General features: G+C 43.3%; 1 protein-coding gene across 2 annotated transcripts in view; it reads right to left on the bottom strand.

Annotated features, from left to right (window-relative positions):
• Positions 1–21,478, bottom strand: part of LYSMD4 (LysM domain containing 4) — an 81,779-nt gene that overhangs the window by 38,948 nt on the left and 21,353 nt on the right. For both annotated transcript variants that reach the window (XM_069625037.1, XM_069625038.1), the window contains exon 2: positions 20,727–21,011. In XM_069625037.1, the coding sequence (XP_069481138.1) occupies positions 20,727–20,996 (270 nt within the window). In that variant the 5' untranslated portion in view covers positions 20,997–21,011. The remainder of the gene's footprint in view (positions 1–20,726; positions 21,012–21,478) is intronic.

Here is a 21,478-nt window from a genome sequence, read left to right as displayed (position 1 = left end):
GTGTGGCATCAGCCACGCTCTCTGGAACTCCACCACTCTAACGTGAGCTCCAGGTGTCCATTATGTCGTGTTATGTGACTATTTTTTTTTTATAATCGGTTCATTGGTTTGTTTGACTGCTGCTTTCCGTACCACCCGTCATAAAAATGATGGTCCTCTGCTTATCCATTGGTTCACAGTGAGAACACTTAACCTGCACCTCACCTGGCAGTATGCCTGCATCTTCAACATTACAGACTGTTCGATGTGCACAGCTACCTCATGACCTGTCCCCTAGGTTTCCCATAGCCACCACTCCCTTCCAATGGAGCGCTGTTTGCCTAGACCACAAGCTGGTTATCCGATTCCCTGGCTGTGACACACACACCCCCAGATAGGATTTACAGGTCCACCTAATTTCCCACAACACAAGAGTAACAGGGGATACCAGGGATATCTATGTACTGTGACCTGGCCTGGAATGAAAATATAGAAAATAACATAGAAGGTCAGAGTACTGTTGTGTTCAGAAGACAGGTGCTAGTGTACTGTATATGTCTGCAAGGTCGCGCTGATTCATTGGTGCACGAAACCTACTGTCAAACATCAACGTCCACCAATGAACAAAAACCTGAGATGAAACAATTGAATTCAACCCAGTGGACGCTCAAATATAATTAAATATTTTTATTGACATTATTAAACAAATCATTAAAAAAACTAATTTTTCAACAATAAAAACCTACAGTAATATTAGTATCAAAAGTTCTGTTCATGTGGATCAACCCTATCAATTCATCATTGGGCTGACCTGATACATCATTCCCATCTAAAAACCACTACCAACCACACTACAACCACACCACTTTCATACACATCCATTCAAACATTCATTCAATAATGACAAACATCTCATCAATAAAAATCAAACATTCTAAAACACCTATTATACAATTTTTTGATCCATTATTAATATGAACCATAAAGTTTAGCACCACTGAGCCTATTCCTCATTAATGTAATCTATTCTGGCTCAGGCTAACATGGCTTTAAACTATTCACAAATAATAGTACACTCCCCAACCCGACATGTTTCTTTCTGTATAATATTCAGTAAACAGAAATTCTTCAGGGGCACTGTGGTCCAGCGAAGTAGGGTAAAAAGTAGATGGAAAAAATAATAAGAGACATGTAGAATACACCAGCGGAGCTCACCTGCATAAGAACACAACATCAATCAGGCCAAATGCTTATTTTACAAGATTGATCATTACTACCACTGTGTTATCAATAAACGGGGCGTAGAAAAGGTGATTAATACCTTCCTTCTTCCTTAAACCAAAGGAACTGTCAGAGGACCATAATCCACAAACCAAAATAGAAGACACCATGTGAATTGGTACCTCTACAATATATCCACCATCACCAACACCTCGTGAATCTCCTAGATATCCAGACTCAACCAGGAAAAACTTTATCAAAAGGAAAAAATTCCTATGACCAAAACAGTTATGTGAGACCACCAGAGAGTAAAGGGAAGTGAAAAAATGAAAGTAATTGCTAACAGAACACTCACGTTCAGTCTCCTGTGACTCTCATAGGTGAAAAAACACTCTTCGGCGAGCAAACGCCTAGATGAGGGTCATCACTGGGAACAGGCACCCGCTCCAACAGCAAAACAGTGTGCAATCCCTAATTTTGTAGGGGAAGGCTCCTCACAAATTCTGTATGGATCAAATAGTAAATGGTCTTAAACACAAAGGTAAAGATATAATTGATAGTCAGACCAAATATAGTTCTGAACAATCGTATATCTGAAGTACTGGAGTAACCACATAAGGAGAGGGCAAATATAGGTCACATTTGTCCCCATGTGGTAACATCCCATAACGTACATTCCCATTGTACGTGTGAACATTCGTTAAACCAACAATTACCTGTTATGGCAACCTCGAATGTTTAATGGCCTCGGTTTAAATCTCTACCATGTCTCTAATAGGACTCTTCCCGTGAGGTAACACCAACCACGATGTTTAATTCAATCGTGACCGTAAAGATATCCAATCCTGAAAAAGGAAAGTACAGCCATGACCAGGAATCAGACGGCACGTGAAGACAAGACTGCACTATGGTAAAGTTGTTAGCCTCAAAATAACCCCCGTAAATTCAGCAGATTTCCTAAACATTAGGGCTGCCATAAATCTAAGAATGAATAATGACTTACTCAGTACTGTATTCGGACCTGGAGCTAGACCGAGTTCATAAATAATCTCACACTATTCACAAAACAAAATTTATATATGAAGTAGGAACAACAGAAGTCTCCCGTGCTTGTTATATGTCCAACAGTTTCTTAAAATAGGTGGGGAGCATAGTTAGTCCGTGTGGCAACCTCATCTGAGTCTAGACTATCTGTGCGCCGAAAAAGGAACAAAGAAAGGGACCAAGCCCACATGTAACCTTACCTCCGTAAATCTCCGAGCGGCAGTGAAAATAGCCGCGGGAAACGAGACTGCCGGCATATTCGAAAGTCAGTCTCCGGAGGACTCGCAGATAAACATCCTCACGTGATCACGTGAATAACACGTGATTGGCACGTAACCTGACTGGGCTGGATGGAACACGCCCCTTAGACTGCGAGCCTACACAAACGGCTCGTCAGTCAGCTGAATCATTGCAATGTCGGCATTGAAAAAAATAAAATAAAACAAACCACGATAGTTGACAGCGGTGATGGTTGAAATAGAACACCCAAATGTTTGTGCACAATAAATATCATTGTGCATCAGATAATATCACATGTAAACTCGTGTGACAGTAAAAGTAGGTACATCAATACCCACTCGTACCAACGTTAGAAATGCTGTAAAATAGAAATAAACGCCAAATCCCACTGTCCATTCACATGGGAGCAAAAGACACATCTCAACTCACATTGAGGGGATTCGAAAAATCGAGGTAATGATCACAATGAAACCCAAATATAGAGAGAATGAAGAGGTTAAAAATTCCATTCAATCGCCTCATTTAGACCAACTATGTTGCTTTTGCTCAGAAAAATAAGTTTGGTCTCCTCCCTCGATAAAGTATGTTTATCCGCAGCACTATTATTAGTGATCGTGATCTTTTTTAGTACTGTCCATCTCAGATCTTCCCAGTTGTGATTCCGCATTATAAAATGCCCTACCATAGGAGCTGTTAAATTTCTGAGTCTAATACAGCTTTTATGTTCGCTGATACGAATCTTAATTTTACGTTCATTTTTGCCAATATAAATCTTGTTGCAAGGGCACCAAATAGCATATAAGACAAAACTAGAGTTACAATTAGTGAATGCTCTTTGTTCCCACGGTCTAGAGAGTCCTATATCCACCTCAGTAGTACATTTAGTCAGGGGGCAGCAAGCACACTTACCACAAGGAGTATGTCCCCTTACTTTTGGTAACCCCCATTGTTGAGTGATGGTGGTTTGTTTGTCAAACTTATTACTGATGTCATTCCTGCACACCATCTCTTTAATATTGCGTCCCCTTTTAAAGGCGCACCGTGGGGTCATCACAGGTATTTCACCTAATTTCCCTACTAACCCAACAAGGTGCTTAAGAAGTAGCTTCTCTCCATGTCTCTGCTCGGGCGACTGACCTTGCATGCTAGGTCAACTGGGGGTTGCTATTCATGGGAAATATCAAGTGCCGATACTACTTGTCTACCACACTGTGATAATTAATAATGTTATCTTTATTTTGGACCCCTATTTATCCTTCACCAATTTCGGTTACGCCACATATTCTGGAACCTAGTTCATATGTGGGGCAAGGCTTACCCCTGGCTGCCCCATCAAGTTGGGTGGGAGTTGTTACATGGGATATGTCTTTCCTGCCATGTAACATACCTGCTCCTTTCCAACTCAGTGACGCCCCAGAAATCGCTCCATTTGGGAGGGATGCATCGCTGGGATGGGCTACCTCATAACAGCCCTGGGGATCAGGGTAAACAGAGACTGCCTGACTAGGCTGTCTCGGCTGGTCGAAGATATTGTATTGTCATTGTCATTTATATAGTGCCTTATGCTACTGCAGCCTCACTCACACTGTTGTCCCGGGTACAGATATCCACACCATGGTTCTCCAGAACCGTATGGCACTAGACACCCTACTAGCATCATGAGGGGGCGTATATGCAATTGTGAACAGCATAATGCTGCATTTTCATACCCAGTTAAAAGCAGCAACAACTCGGCCATCATTACTTACCGCATCACTGGAAGCCTCCTCCACAAAAGCCTGTCCATTTGGGTCTTGGATCCTAGACATCCTGGAACCTAAGGGTGCATCGATAGGTCAGATTCTGCTCATAATCATGGTTCTGATTCTATGTCCGTTATGTCTAATAATAAGCTGTAAATGTCACTACCATTGAGTTTGGTCCCACTGCTCTGATGTTCTCCAGACCATAACCGTGTTTTACTGCCACACAAGTGAAGACGTTCAATGTTAGGACATGCCTGAATGGGATGTCTGTTCCCCCAAAGATGTAATAGATGAGGATGGATCGAATGTCTCATAGGAGAGAATTGTGAAGGAAAGCTGATAATTCAAATGTTTTAATGAACTGACACCGGCTGCATTATAATGCAGTGCTGCTAATGCATATTGCCAGGTTCAGCAAGTGCCCTATTGCCATTGTGAGGTGAGTCGTATGTTACATTGCGCACGTCTTAAACCAGACAGCTTCACTGCCTCGTGTGTAGCAGTGATCGTCTCCACAACTCATGCCTTTGAAGTATTTTCTCTTTTGGCATTAGTTAGCGGGTTTTAGGCTGCCGCGTTCGTAGGTAAAGCAGCTTTAGTACGCAGAAGTCACATAATTTCTCTGAAACTTGAGCAGAACCATCTCAGGTTCCGGAAGCTGCTCAAGACTTTCCTCTTTGCTTCTGCCGTCTCTCTTCCTCATCCCTGCTGATCTCTGGTCTGTCACTGCACTGGTTACCTGGCTACCCTCAGAACATTGGGTCCAGGTCCCTGCCCCCCAGTTGCACACCTGCACTGCCGCCTAGCAACACTGCACTTTGGGGCTGTATCTGTTACTGTATAGTCCCCTTACCTGCACTTTCCAATTACCTGCTGCCTGCACTTAACCCTTGCACTGCCACTTGCTGGCTGCACTTCATTTTTATTGCTTGGTTTGTGTTTTGTCGATCTTATGTCCAGCACTTCTCCCCCTCCTCTGGCACTTCACCCCTTTTCCCCTCCCTGTACTTGCGCAATCTCAATGTCCCTGAATGTAAGCAAACTGCCATCATTGAACATTTAACTACCAGCAAACTTTTACTATTGAATATCGAATTAATCGAAAACAGAAACATTCCTAAACTTAAACATTGAATTGAATGCAAATAGCAAATATGCCGCCAGGTAATGATGAACTGAAAGAAAACAGGAAGCGGAAGTGAATGGAGGACGGACTGCGGGTCGAAGTCAAGTCTGAAGAACTGGTTTGCTTTGAGAGCTGCATTTAAGAAATTACTAGTTTGTTGAACATTGAAATACAAAAAGAGAACTCTTATATGTTGAATAATGAACTGCGGGAAGAGAATCCAAGGTTTCTGGTTGCGTGACCTGTAATGGGTGGACCGTGTGGTCCGTCAACTGCGCCAAGACCAAAGAAACCCTATTTGCTAACAAGAAACCCCACTAGTGTGTAAAAAGGAAAACCACCATTGGTGCATATGAGATTTGGGGAAGGGAACACTGAGCTGTGAAGAATTGTTGAAACTCAGTTTAAAGACAACGCTTCAAGGTACTTTCTTTTTGGCATTTCCTTTACATCGATCTTGGGGAAGGGAGCCCCAACACCTGCTGTCTTGGAACTATATTGACTTTGGGGAAGGGCATCCTAACATTTACAAAGGTGTGGAACTTCATGACTAACTCCAAGAGAAGGTTAATTGAAACTAACTGACAAGAGAAGCTGAAGACTAAGCTTGAGCTTGAAATAGCTCAGAACTTTACTTTTGTAAAACTATTCAGTTAATGGTTGGCATCCTTACTCATTACTTTGTCCTAGTTGTGAGGGCAAGCATAGGTTTTGGACATTCAGTTGAACTTACGGACTCAGACTATCCTTAGTTTCTTTAGGTAGGGCAACCCCACCTTAGTTATCCTGACATTTTCATTAATAAAAACCTTTCATTATATGTTCAATCTGTTGTCTGTGTCTGCTTCCATGATGCCAACCACACAGTACACAACATCAAATTTCAAAATGATCGGACCATCTCAGCTGAATTTTCTTATTTAGAACATATGAAGTTACATTTCTGTTACTATACGTTCACCAGATCCTTCATTTATTGCAGCTGTGCAAGAGCGAGCAGAACATCTTGTGAGCAGTGCACTCGGAGATTAATTTACCATAGGATGATCACGATGGACTCTAAAAACAGTTTAATGTTCTTATACGTTTTGCTTGGAAGCCAGTAAACCCATAGCAATAATAGCAATATCATATCTATATGATGTGGGATCGTATATAGACTGTGCGCTAGTGACCAATCTTACGATAGCTGAGCAATATATTTACTCAAATAAAATGAAAAATGTAAGAGAAAGGATGGGTGGCTGCGGAAAGGCCCCTCCCACAGAGTTCTGTACTTGATAAATGATTTATAGAAAATGGGAGGGCTATCAAACCCGCGCTCAAACCCGAATAAGTAACAAAGTCCAAAGGAATGGTGTAATATTGCCAAAATCAAAGAGAAAAGTTCCAAATGTTCCAGAAATTCTTTTAATATGATGTACAGCCGACAAATGTTTCGACCCCTGGTCGTTCTCAAGGCTGTGTTACATAGTTAGTCATTCATAAAGATATACAGTAAATGCAAATATGAAAAGAAATTTAGTGTTTGTTACATTGATTCAATTTGAAAAATACAAACGTAGGAAAAATATTCACAATTGAATGTATTAAATGTTAACCAAAGTTAGATGGACATAAGAAATGGTTTAGAAAACAAATCATGTTTGTGTCACGTCATCGAGACAAGATGAAACAGGTGGAGGGAAGAAAAAATATATATAATAAAATGATGGAAATTAAAAATACAAACTTTAATAGTATCCATTTCATTATTAAACTATCTGATGAACTATCTGAATCTCGTATCCTTGTGAAATTATATCATACTTTCCACACACAACCACTTGAAAAGTGCCAGAAAACGTGAAGCCATTCCATCACATACCCGATGCCATACTGTTTTGTCTATTTACATCACCACTATGTGTGTATTCTGAAAGACTCCTTCTTAAATATACTTGTTCGCAATGCGAGTAGATATAAATTGGAGCTTACCAGCCAATTGTTGTATTGGTCATAAATCTTGTTGTAGGAAAGTAAATAATGAATCCCGTTGTAGAATGAATAATTGATTGTTTGTCATCAATTCTGTGAGTCAGGTTTATTCTTGAAGTTTAGTTTAAATGACTCCACTATGGGAAAAAGCCCAAAATGAGTACTATATCTCTAAAAATAGTTACTGTGGTAAGTGGAATTGTCAAAAATATATAGCCTACCAAAGTATTGTGAATGTCCAAAGCAAATCCGTTCTCTTTATGCCAATTGTCCTTTAGCTTCCATAAGCCCAAATCGAAAGTCACAGCTCCCAATAGCTTAACACCTATAAATACAATAATATAGATCGGTAGAATCTTTATAATAGTTGGTTATTGTAAGCTATTTGTTACTGCCATATTGAACAAGAAATCCCTTTAAAAATTATAATAAATCATCCGTTCTTAAAGAAATCTTCTCATGTGTGAGGTCACAAGGATTTATTAAAGTGTGTTGAATGTAATTAACTCGGGAACATTACTGTTAGCCTATTAAATGCGCCAAATTAAAATTGCGGCCCCAGGACCATTGTGTAATAAAAATAGAGTCTAGTTTCAGTCTTCTCTTAAGAAAGCCACAAAATAGATCAGTTGTGCCTGAAAAATCAGGAAACTACTGATCATTCTTACTTTAGTCACTCATGTTATGATGCCGGGGTTGATCCTGTACGTACCACGTCCATCTTAATCACCCTTCTTTCTGAAAATAAGATTGCGGGAAAACGTACTGTTACGTGATGATGTCATGCGTAAATGCGCATGACGTATGATATAAACACTCTGATTACCAAGTAAAAAGGTCCAAGAATACTAACAAGGAACAGTGTGATAATTAAGCAATATGCCCCTCGCGGCTGAGGCATTACCGACTCAGGTAATGCCCCGGGGCCATGGTTATGGGACCCCACCGCGAGGGGCATACAGCTATTAGTACCCCGGCCCGCAAAAACTGTGTGACCGGTGCACTAAAAGCTTTTTTTTTGTTCTGAAATGTTGCAGCGTTTCGGGAGAAAAAAAACAAAAGAAAATGGCCTCCACCATGGAAAGGGAAAACTGAGTCCGTTTTCCCTTTCCATGGCGGCCATTGGGAGCGGACGCGCTGGGAACCCAAGTGTTTACAGCGCGTCCGCTCCCGAAAAAGGATCAAAAAGAAGGTAAGTGGGGTTGGGAGAGCGGGAGTGGGATGGGGCAGAAATAAAAAAATAAAAAAAACACGTACCTGCGTCCCCGACGAGGGAAGCCTCCAGCCGCGTGGAGGCGCGGAGGGGGGATGGCCCCGCTCCGAGTCTCCACACGGCTGGAGGCTTCCTTCGTCCCCCACCGGGGACGCAGGAACAAGAAGGTAAGTTGGGGGGGCAGTGGTAGGGAAGGGAATGAAACATTATTTAAAAAAGACTTACCCGAGTCCCCGGCGGGGGGCGAAGGCAGCCCCTCAGCCGCAGGGAGGCTCGGAGCGGGGATGGCCCCACTTCGAGCCTCCTCATTGGCTGCAGGGCTGCCACACCCCCCGCCGTGGACAAAGGCCGTGGAATCCCGTCGGAGGGATTCCCGGCCTGGTAATGACTCGGCAAGGGCCAATCAGAATGGATCTTGCATTCTGATTGGCCCTCGCCGGGTACAAATAGTATTTATTAAGGAAAAGCATTAAGGACACTGGTAGACCGGGTCAACATGGAATGGTTATTAAGGAGCATGTGCACTCATGGAAATATCTTGCATTCAGTAGCGTGTGTATTTGAAAAGAGGTCATATCGATTTGTCAGCTGACCTAGAAATCTAATCAGGGCCTCCTATGTTGCTACAGTGTTTTGTGACATCTTTAGGGATATTTCCTTGAAGTTCCCGGTATGCAGCATTTTTAAAGTACCTCAATGTCTGTAGGTACTTTGTCAGTAGGTTCCAGAATGCAGCATTTCTTTTAAAAGTTAGTTTTTCAATGACTCCTGCAACTTGGCTTCATGTCCCAGCAATGGCCAGTGGATCAAGGTGCGTAGGATGCTGGGAATCATACCTAGCCCAAACGTTCTCTATCTTAGTCTCCAATTGGTAGCTCAACAACCTTGAGCTGTTATTCAGGGAGAGCTATGCACAAGTTCAAGCTACAGGTCTATGTTTTCAGTTGGTTAGACAGTACTACTTATCTGCAGCATTTATTTTCAAAGTGAAGAGCTGAACTTCACTACGACATTCGTGGTCGTCTTCGAGCCGCTGGGCTTGATCGTCTCCATTGACAGCTCAAGGGTGCACAGTGCTTGGTTTGATTCAGCATTCTCAGGTGTAGTAGGCAGCTTGATGAGCTTGCCAAAGCAGCATTTTCTCCCAAGTGGTTGACTTGACTCTTCTCAATTGGTCAGTTTCAGGAGGTAACGCGGGTAAATGGCTCAGTCGATGAGTTGCTGCATGAAGAGGCACTGGTTCAATAGAGGCTCATAGTCCTTGATGTTTTGCATAGCGACAGCAAGTGCTAGAGATCCCTGGACGTCGGGCTACTGGGGTCTCCTCTAGAAAACTACACAAAGCTGATTCTGCTTCCTTTTCTTGCAGCCTGATAGTACCTGGCGCATCTCCCACCAAGTAACCTGGAGTTTTGGTCATCAGCTGCAAGTATGATCAAGTTCTTCCAACAAGCATGCCTTCCGTTACCAGCAGACATGAAGGAAAGGGTTGCTCGTTCCTCTCTCTACAACTTCTTCTCTCTCTCTCGTCAATCTCTCCTCTCTCCAACTGCCTCTCTCTTGAGCCATCTATAGCTTAAACAGTCACCCAACAGATACACTCCTTGTATAGGTTTATCCTCACAGGGGATGGGTGATATACAGGCCTCTTGCTAGGATCGTTGGTGACATTTGCTTCTGTGTTTGCACCAATTTCCAAAGTGCCTCGCTCCTAGAGGAGTTGCTGTGGGATAAAAATGCAGGATGAAGGAGTTCACATAATGAGGAAGGGATCTGCACTGTCTTGGAGCTCCCATCCTACCTTGTATGTTTGGGCTTCCAGCATGTGAACCTAGCTAGGGAGCAAAGGCGCACTGCACAATGTTGGTAGAGGATTATAAACATGTGTAAGCCTGCCTCAGAGGGGCCCTGTGGATCTAGGAGGTCCTAGCGCACAGTGGTGGTTTACTCCTGAGAGTAGGGGCCAGAGGATGCAAGTGTCTGCTAGGTGCACCTTGCAGAGCATGATCTTGTGATTCTTCCTGAACTGCAAGAATGTAACACCCGTCCTAATAGCGATCAAGATGCTGCCCCAGCAGGCTGGTGTGAAGCAAATAAATGAATACAATTTAAAATGCTGGTTTCCCGTTTTATTTCTTTGCACGCCCGTTATGTCTTGAGCCTAGCGATGATCTGACTCCTGGAGTTGCATGAGCCACCCGAGCCGGGGAGTTTTGTGGTGAGGTAGGCGGCTCTCATTGATCCCAAGTGATTTGGCATTTGGGGATCGCTTAGGAGAAAATCCATCAAGCTGCATACCAGTTAGCCACCCTAGAATGGTCTCCTGTTCGAATGATGAATACAGATGCGAGCGACTCCATGGCATATTAGTATATCTCACATTACGTCTTTTTTACAGATATTACAGACTAGCAAGCTATACTTACCCTGTATATTGGAACCGTCTGCGCTGTATTTCAGCTTCTGTGTTCTACGCTGTCTTAACAGGACCTGTACCATTTCGTTCTTAGGGATCTTTTTCTCTCAACTTGCCATTGTTTTCACCAACCAGGTAATATATTGTCTTGATTAGCGTTTGACGCTATAGAAATACATGGTTCTCCTTGATTCCTACTAGACATTTCCACTAAGGTTGGGGCGTTGCCCACAACTATTTGATGCTCATTATACCTATTTTTAATGGATTCGATTGTTTCTTTAATGTATGTTGAGAGGAAATATAGGAGATATTTTAGGTTGTTAGCCCAACATTCACTGATTGAACTTTATTTTTTTCGTTTTGCAAAAATATACACAAGAATTGTATACAAGAACTATTATATTCAATACAAATTGTTCAAAAACTCTGCACCTATGTAATTGAGTAGACTGGAAATATTTTACCACAGAAAGTCTGCTTATGCTCAACTTCAATTTTATTTCTCAGTCCGTTTAGGCCTTTGAAGAAGAGGGCTTTTTCCCCTCAAAATGTGTCGCCACTAAGAACGGATAACTGTCGACAATTACTCTACATAATCCTTTGCTTCCAAAACTGTTCCTTCTTTTTTTCAAAAATGTTTTTTTTTCCGTGATATTGTACTTTGTTGAAAAAATATATCTATAAACTTGTTCTACAAGAATCCTGTGTGGAATTTATTATTGAACTCCATATTTTTTAACCTAATTAGACCTATTCCAGAGACTGTAGTAGTTGGTCTAACCAACCCAAGATAGTGTGCAGGGGACGGGAGGATTCAAAAGTTGAATCTTCTCCTTGTTTTGTGTCTCCTATTCAGCTAGATCACCTATGTATTTATTTATTAACAATCATTTAATATAGCACAAACCTTGCCTCATGGACTACAAAGGAGCACTGCACCAAACATTTTACACAATCAATTTAAAATGTATAGAATAATAACCATGAGGCTTCTTTTTTTAATATAAAACCCATTGTGATTGGGCACAGTTTCGGGCTTCGGAGTCAACTGTATTATTATTATACTTTCTCCAACTAAAAGCGAGTCCCTGCGGAGGCCTTCTATTATGTGATGTCAACACCAGAGGAGGTATGCAAAATATTTGCATGGGTTTCTCCCCATTCCAATCCATCAACCACATTATTAGGGCCCAGAGGGGACGAGGGAGAAAGGGGAAGAGAGAAAGGGAGACGGGGGAGAAAGGGAGACGGGGAAAGAGAAAGGGAGACGTGGGGAGTAAGGGGGAAAGGGAAAACAGGGGAGGGGAGAGAGAAAGATCAGGGGAGAGAGAAAGATCAGGGGTGCCACGTGAAAAAAAGTAGAACATGAACTCCCTTTTCTAATACCAATCGGTGCTTAAATGGAAAGTACATTGATGCTTCTCTTCAGTATTCCATGTCCACATTTCTCTGCGGTAAGTAACTTTATTCCTGAAAGGTGTTCATGTTACCCAACATCTGCGGTTATTAGTAGACTGTGTACAGCAGAAAACAAATGTTTGTCTATTCGAAGTTTACAGATTCGGGCCAAGTGGTTGGCTCTAGCTCGATTCAATTTGAGTTACTGGGCACAAACTCTGGAAACAAATGCCTCCTGGACTTTGCCCGCTGCCCAGCACGGGACCTTCCTATGCTTGCCTGCATCCATTCAGTGTCACTACTACAAAGATGCTGGCGATAGAATGTCGCTGAACACCACTTATCCACTGTCACAAGTACACCCTTTAAACACATCTTTATCATATTGCACATTTGGATGAGTAGGTTTTTGGGAGGGGCAATGCGAGGTTATTTATTTTGACACTTATATAGCGCACAAAACCCAGAGGTATCTAGGCGCTTTTAACTTAAGAATACGGTTACAGTAAGTGCTTCAGGTTACAGAAAAGGAAGCATATGAGGTGCGTTACATCGTGGAACATGCAAGAGGTAATACATCTTACGCCAAGTGCAAAAAGAGAAGTACATGGTGATCACTTCCATTGGGCCTGACCCCAAGTTGCCAGGCGGCAGCACACACATGCAAAGTCAAAGCAGTGGGCAAATACATGGTGACTACCTCATGTTGCAGGGCGGCAGCAGCACACAAATGCGAGAAGTCAATCAGTGGGCAAATGCATGGTGCCTACCCCATGTTGCCGGGCAGCAGCAGCACACAGATGCGAAGATCCAGCAATGGGCAAATACATGGTGACAACCCCATGTTGCCGGGCAGCAGTAACAAATATATGCGAAAGTTCAGCAATGGGCAAATACATAGTGCCTACCCCATGTTGCAGGGCAGCAGTAGCACATTGATGCGAAAGTTCAGCAATGGGCAAATACATGGTGCCTACCCCATGTTGCAGGGCGGCAGCAACACACAAATGCAAAAGTCAATCAGTGGGTAAATACATGGTGCTTACCCCTTGTTGCAGGGCGGCAGCAGCATACAGATGCGAAAGTCAAATCAGTGGGCAAATATATGGTGCCTACCCCATGTTGTAGGGCGGCGGCAGCATGCAAATGCAAAAATTAATTCGGGGTGCACTATCGGTCTTGGAAGAGTGTGATGAGGGGCAGGGGAGGATATCAAAGGTTACAGTTTTTAGTTGAGACGCACTCTTGCTATGCCGCATAGGTATAGGGGAGGGTCTTGCATGCAAGGCTGGATATGCCGGGTTGACGCGCATGCACATTGTTTGCTGCATACCACGTTTTAGATGCAGCTGATATGAGGGCTCTCTTTCTCCGCCCCAGAGAGGGAGTCGCGCTACCACAGGGACAGGTAGACAGATCTTGGCTGCCACTGGAAGATGATGTTGCATCGCTGCATTCTCGCAGTTTACAATCTGCAATAATATTCTTTTACCAGGAGACCCACAAAATCTTTCACTGAGAGGCAACACTACTCATCGACATTTTGGGAACGGCACAATGCAAAAAAAGCGGTCCGATAACTCGGTATGAAAAACACTTCTTGATATGCTCTGCATGTGTGTATGGACAACCACGTTCAGACATGGGCAGGGCCGATTTTACCTTTCATCCTTGAGAATTCTTTAAACTGAGTGCCATTAAACTGGACAATAGTAAGACTAATTCTCCTCTGGATAAGCAGCAGCCCCCGCACACCTTGCTGTTATGTCACACACCGATGGAGGATGGGTGTCATAGCAATGGAACTCACACCGCTACTTGGCAATGGTAGAAAGAACCATCCCATGATAGCACAACACACTGCATGCTTGTGTGATGACCACAATTAAGTGACAATGTCGCGCAGGTCCTGAAAGCACAGTTGCAAAACCCAGAGGGGATAGCCTAAGCCAACACCATCCTGCACTGGGAACCGGGCAATCCTTCTCCCAGGATAGGGAAAACAAAGCCAGGCCACGTGCTCTCTGCCCAAAACACCTTCATATGGATCCACACGTGATCAGGGTACTTTTCAAGTCATCGGCACAAAACAGAGCAAGACCTCAGTCCCTCAAAGCAAAAGCCACACAACTGAAGCTGGCAAAGAGGTGTGGTGAAGTGCCTAAAGTGCGGACATGTCCCAAATCCTGGCAACATCCCTCAAACGAAGTGAGTGATACCGGGCAAACCATCAACCACTGCAATGTGCCAATGTGGCAAAAATGAAGTCAATAGGTTTGTGTGATGAGTCGTGGGAGGGCGGTGCAGCGGTAGGACGCCATGTATGGGGTTTTCGTCGAGCCAAGACAGACCGCTGTGTATCCGCTCTCTCCATTCATTCTACTACTCGCACACCCTAGATTTCATAAATGGACGTCAATGATCCAGCTGCGCACCAAGCCAACCTGGGTAGAAGTACCTTTTTTAAGCACAGAGCATTGTATGAAAGGAGGCTGTTTCGGAGACCCAAGCTCAGTGCAGAGTAATTCTTGCAGAGCTCTGGAAATGTGGGCCAACCAGGGAGGTTTCCACGAGCAGATCGATATCGCTCACATGCATTGCTCTAAGCTCAACAGCCCGCGTACACGTCTACGGTTTCTCAGGTCTATTTATCTTAGTCTGGTCTAGATCTCTTCTTCTATTACCGACCGTTCACCGTATCAAAGTGTGTTGCAGTGGATGTTAAGCAACATATGCAACAAAATAACCAATGTTTTGCCCTGATAATCATGGCAATGAAAACCTCCTCGGTATGGCCAACAAGGCAGTCTAACATATTAAACTTGCCGCAATGCGATATGTCGCTATGCAAAACACCAAAATAATGAGAAAAGTTCAATGGCAATCGGCCCATCAAGATTACCCTAACAGCCAAAAGTACGCCTACTAATGTTGACTAAACAGGACGTCCTAATTTCTCCTCCCTGGACAATTAGCAAAAATACAGAAACATGTCTCCGGAGAATAGCACAGGGGCAACATGCTTGCCTTAGAAGCAAGACGAAATGGAACACCACAAGTGCGATCCCCGGGTCCGCGCTTAGAAACCTCTGGATATTAAGCGTGTTATAATTAATCTATCATATCATATCATGCACAGGTTTGGCACTCAGTGGGTAGGGTATACTTCATGGTCATTATTTCAAGGTCCAATTGAATGCCATTAAATAAAGTAATAACAGCTAATATTAAAGTGCTCAATAGAAATGGGAGGATCTTGCATGAAGTGCTATAGAAAAACCGTTCTTATGTATAAGGCTATCAATGTCTGTTCAAGCTCTACCCCGTATACAGTCTACACCCTAGACCAGAGGTCGCCAAACGGTCGATCGCTGGCGACTAGTAGCTCACCTGAGCCTCTTCATTCGCCCGCACTGGAGATACCGAAAAATGAACACTTTTTTTTGTTAAATTATTTAACTGTCTGTTTTGCGGCTATTTTCTGTGCTCAGGATCCAAACCCTTGTCAGGGAGCTTGGCTGCTGCGCCACGTGGAGCTGCTTGGAGATTCACTGACAGTGTCAGTATCACGTTCTGCTTCTGCAGGCCGTCTGTAGTACCGCAGTTAGCCTTGTGCGCCCCCACAACTGTCTTGCTTAAGCAAGCTGCTCTTGTTCGTCAGAGATGCTGCTGCTCTCGTTTGTCAGAGATGTTGGAGGGGCTGGGGCAGGATCAAGATCATTGTGACCACGCAATGAAAATATAACAGTAGCACTGCCGCTCGCCTGGAAAGGTTCAAAATAATATTTAAAAAATTGTACAATTTCTTTCATGTGGCTTCTTTCCAAACTCCACACTGTACATTTCCACTTTAAATCACTTCCATGACACAAGTACACCCACTTCTAGTACATTAAGCGATCCATAGACACGCTGTATAGTAGAAGCCTACCACGGTAGCTCAGCAGGTTGACAGACCGATGCCGAGAGGTTATATATTCAAAACGACATGTTAATCGTATGACATTTTGCAATGCCTTATAAAGTAAAGTGCTATAAAAAGGTGTGCAGTCAAAATATTGAAAAAAAATGTTGAACGTAAAAAAAAATTTAACAAAAAAAAATAATTCGAAAAAATGCTGAAAATCTAAAAGTCGAATGATTTTTTTTAATTTATATTTCTTTTTTGGCTCTCGCGTGTAAAAAAAAGGTAAAAACAAATGGGGTTGGGGGAACCCCCCATTTCGAATAAAAAACATGAAATAAGAAATTCAACTTTTTTTTTCGACATTTTTTTCGATATTTTGACTTTCGACTTTTGTTTTCGATTTTATGACTATAAACGGCTATAAAATGTGTTTGGCCAGGGTATGGGTTGGGCCGGTTGCTTGCTTATATTCAGGGAGGAGGTGGGGATGTTTCTGCCCTTGTAGTGAAAATCAGAAGTTGGCACCCATGAACCCACAGTTTAATCTCCTAAAAACTGCCGTCAGCACAACAGAAGCATTTATTTGTGATTAACCAGTTTGATAAGCATATAACATCTTTATAAATATAACCTGTGCAAAAACACAGAGGGGCACACAAACAAGAGTATGTGTGGTGTCTGACAAAAAAACATTTCAAAGAAAACTAGTGAACGCAAACAGCAATTTTCAATTTGGAAATTACTGTATTTTTTATGGAAGTGTGAAATGCACATTTGGAAAACAATAGTGTGCCTAGCATGTAGAAAGCCTGAATAAAACGCAAACGAAGGGGCACAAAGATTACAGGATATTTGTGTGGTAGTCCAACAAATATCTGTCTTTTTGAGACAGCTACTAATAAATAATAATGCAACAAAGAGGTTTTTGAAGTTCTTAATATAATTGTGAAGGCATTTGTTATTCCATCTGTTTATAGAGGGGAAATAATCGGGCCAAAAAAATATTGGCAAAAATACAGAGGTTTATAAATATCCCCACCCCGATGTCGCCCGCTAGTAGCTCTCCACCGTTGGCCTCCACTACAAGTAGCTCTAGCTAACGCAAAGGTTAGAGATCCCTGGCCTGTGCGGTGCAGCTCCTCGGGACATCCACAGATCAGCCCCTATGTGCAGTACAGCCACCGACAGCACATGTACCCCAGGTCTGTGGCCAACAGGCTGCTCTGGACTGCATGGTGTCCTAGTACCAGTCTGACAGGACATCACAGATCCGCCTCCATACATTGCATTGCTCCTCACCTAACAGAGATCTAAGGAGACAAAGTGCAGCTCGCAGGGTCCACACAACTCCAGCGTGGGAACAAAGGCGAGTGGAGGAGAGGTGCATAGCAGACACCAGGAACAGCAGCCAGCAGGAACGTGGTCACCCCGACTTAGCACTGCCCTGTGGCGACATGCCGTAGAGTCGGCTGACTTGCAGCAGACCTAGCACCGTGCACGATTTGCCGCATGCATCTAGTTTTTATTATCATGAGTAGAAGAACATTTGAAGGACAGTTAGGAAGGGGTGAGACTAGGGAAAGGATTGAACAGATCGGTGGGCAGGAAGGATGGCAGGAGGGGGGACAGGAAGTGGCATATGGGAAAGACAGACTTGATCGAGAAGAACGATATAGTCAGTCATGAAGGGACGACTGAGACATGGGACGCATAGATATGAATAGAAAGATGGTTCAGATTCAACAGACCGAAGGATTGAGATGATATGAACAATGGAGGCATAGGAAGGAAGGACCCAAAGAAAGATTACAGAGAAACATTTCCACTCCCATTTAGTCCTTCTAATCTTGCTTTCTTAGTCTGCTCTCCTTCCTTTCACCATCTCCATTTGACTCTGCCTTTCCTTTCGTCCATTCTTTCACCTCATTTGTTACCTATGGTTCAAGTATATTAAAGCAACTCCTGGCTTGATACAGAAAGCCTTTCTAAACGCAGGCATCCTTAGAACAGCCAGAATTGTTGCAGGAATGATTCTTCATCATGGAGTGTTTAATCGGGGATCAGAGATCAACCTGAACCTAAAAACGATTAATGCAATAACTTGCCCAGCGAGAGAGCACAGAAAGAAAAGTTAATGTTCGACCACGGTATGTATCAGATGGTTGCTGCTAAAGAGGGCTTTTCCCCTTGCCATTTGCCACAACACTTATAGTACTATTGCCAAAAGCAAGGCTTTATAAATATACAATGGTTGAATATTTATAGATTGGTTTGCACCAAGATATTTCTGCGCTGAAAACACGATTAGTGCCAATCCTCTTCCCATGGCGGCAGGGATTCTAGCGGCCGCCCTGTTCTTCCCCGCCAGACAGCATTTTTGTGAAGCCCACGTTAAGGTCAGGTTTGTTTATATTCTTCCTACTAAAGTATGAAGAGAAATCCTTCACAACCAACCTCTGTGTTGAGTCTGGTAGGCAGCAATCCACGAACAAACAAGCCCAGGAAACGGAATGGAAGGCTCCTTCTGAAATGTAGCCGCTACACAAAACGGGCTGAGTTTATTCAGTATAAAAAAGAAACAAACCAAGCATCCTTTAGGGAGGTTAGCTCAGGGGCAACGTGCTCGCCTTGGAAGCACGACGACACGGAGCACCACAGGTTCGATCCCCGGGCCCACGCTCTGGGTATTAAGCACTTATAAATAACCTATCATATAATATCCTGACTTCAATTACAAACTGTGAGCACTCCATTTGCACACAACTGCATCTGCCTCAATTGTATTACAGCACAATCCTATTGGGCACCAGTGAAACTGCATCAACAAGATGTTTGTGCCTGGTAATTACACTATAGAGGATCGTAAGGACATCAAAACAAATAAAACTATATCTTCCTCTGAAGAGTTTCACTGAACTTCTAAATTCCTCAAAAAAGGGAGAAGAATTGCAATGTGGTTTTAAGTTGCAAATTTCTTCGACTAATGTTTTCAAAACAAAAAGACCCTCACTAAAACCACTTTTCTTTAATGAAATCACAAAGAAACAATAGGTTTAAACAAAATGGGTTGGACTTTGAACGCACTGCATATTCACATGGACTGTAGTAATTAACCTGGCAGGATCTGCAGTGCCACAATGTACTGAAAACTAATTATATCATATCACACGCCACACTTATCCGTTTACCGGTTAATACGGTGTTGGCATAACATCAAATAGGCTTCTCTTGAAATTGCAATAGGGTAAGTGTGACATGTTAATAGGACATTTTAATGTTAGACTAAAACTCGATCTAGTAACTCCATTTTGGTTTTCGATCATCATTAGATGGTCTGGGTTTCTATGGCTGAATTCAATCTGCATTTGGCTTGAAGTGGCCTGACAGAGAAACTTCCTTCTACCTGAAAAGGTCTTGCTACCTCGTGCTTTTTAAATGTCCATGTTGACTTTCATGTGTAGCGGTACCTTTGCTCCAGATTCCAGGACGCAGCACAAGACTCTCAAACCGTCTGGTTATCACTGATGTGGACCTTCTCATTCTCGGTTACAGCACTTGCGTCTGTGCGAACTCTCACTCCAGATTCTGCTACTGTTGCACTCTTGGAAACCTTTGCAGGAAGATTCAACACGGCTTCCCTTTCCCATCCATAAAGTACATTGATTATGGTTGGGTTCTTGGGAAACTTCACTACAGTGTTTCTGCTCGGTCACTTGGCCTGCTCTCAGTTCACAACATGCTTTCAAGGGTTTTAGGGTTCTGTCCCACTGAACCCTACAAGGTTACTGGCCCTCTACAACGTTGCCCTTCTGGCTGGTCGCTCATCAGTGGTCTTCTTACTTTGCAATGCACTGATCATGCACTGCCACGTTCTGACCTCTGTGGCATCTGGTGTTTTTATCCTCCTGCACTCTATCCCTCGCTACTACTGCTTTTGGCTTCAGTGGTGGGATTCTAGCTGTGGGACCTTCCAGGGATAGTACGTAGCCTACCTGGACTGCACTCTTCTTGCTGGATTCTAGTTCACAACCTTCCCTCCTCTCTCCGAGCAGTTCCAGCTCCTCAGTCTCCTGCTTATACTCTGGCAGGACCCCTCATTCATGAACCTCCTTTCTGTCTGTATGCCTTCAGTGCTCCCGAGTCACTTTACCCATCGCCCTAGGCATGAACTCCTGAATACACGGCTCTGCTCCTATGATAATGGATATCGGGAACACACATTACCGAAGCTCCAGTTTTACGGTCCCAACCGTGGCCAATTCATCAGAGCGGGGAATCATTTAGGAGGTCACATAGGGAGCATGTTGGAAAGCAGGTGAAAATTATGGGGGTTCCCCTACAGAGGGACATGCCTCGCACTGCACATAGCTACACATTCTAAGACACGGGAAGAGATAAAGAAGGCAAAATCTGCTTTCCAGTGAAGGTGTAAGCTAATAAACTATACAATGACTTACTTTACAACCGTACTGCAGAGCAAGCTTGTTCAGGTTATCTTCTTCTGTGATCTGCCGTTCCAGCAGCACCACGTCGCCGAGTCGCTCCTTGTTATTCTGCCGCTGCTGCTCCTTACCTCGGGCTCGGAGCTCCATGACGTCAAACTCCTCCTCAGAAGAGTCTTCCGCATCAGATCCGTCATTTCGGAACATGTAAACATGGCTGCCCTGTGCCGCATGGACACTGACGGGTGCTTGAAAGGTTTGGGCTGGCCCTTCTTTCAGTCTCATTTTTTAAGTGAGCACCTGGTGGAGAAAACCAGAACACATTTAAGAGTCTTGTAAAACCAAGGGCATCAAGCACAGGGCTGTTCCTAGGCAAGGGTTTGGAATCTTGTAGCTGCACTCTAGGTTGGCATCAGTGGAATATCGCCAGGATTCTCGTGCATAGCTTCTCCTTCGAGCACCAGGATACTGGCACAGTTGTGCCGAATGTCACTAGACTACCAAGGGGAATATTTAATTCACAACTTAGAATCAGTTAGTTATGACATTAAACCCATGTGTAAACATGTCATGTTGAATCTACTAAAAGGGCATAAAACATTACTAGTCCCCCTCACTTACCCACATACGTCCAAACACATCATGTCTTACTTGCCAAGAGTCAATTGCCACTAGCCAGTGAGTGCAAACTGAGTCCTGTTAAAAATATCCGTTTATTAGCTAACTTGACTGTAAAATATTAGAATTGTTCACGAAGGGCACTTGCT

The sequence above is a fragment of the Ambystoma mexicanum genome, chromosome 11, assembly GCF_040938575.1.
Source record: "Ambystoma mexicanum isolate Mex_15411 chromosome 11, UKY_AmexF1_1, whole genome shotgun sequence".
Classification (NCBI taxonomy): domain Eukaryota; kingdom Metazoa; phylum Chordata; class Amphibia; order Caudata; family Ambystomatidae; genus Ambystoma; species Ambystoma mexicanum.
This window is presented reverse-complemented; position numbering and strand designations above follow the sequence as displayed.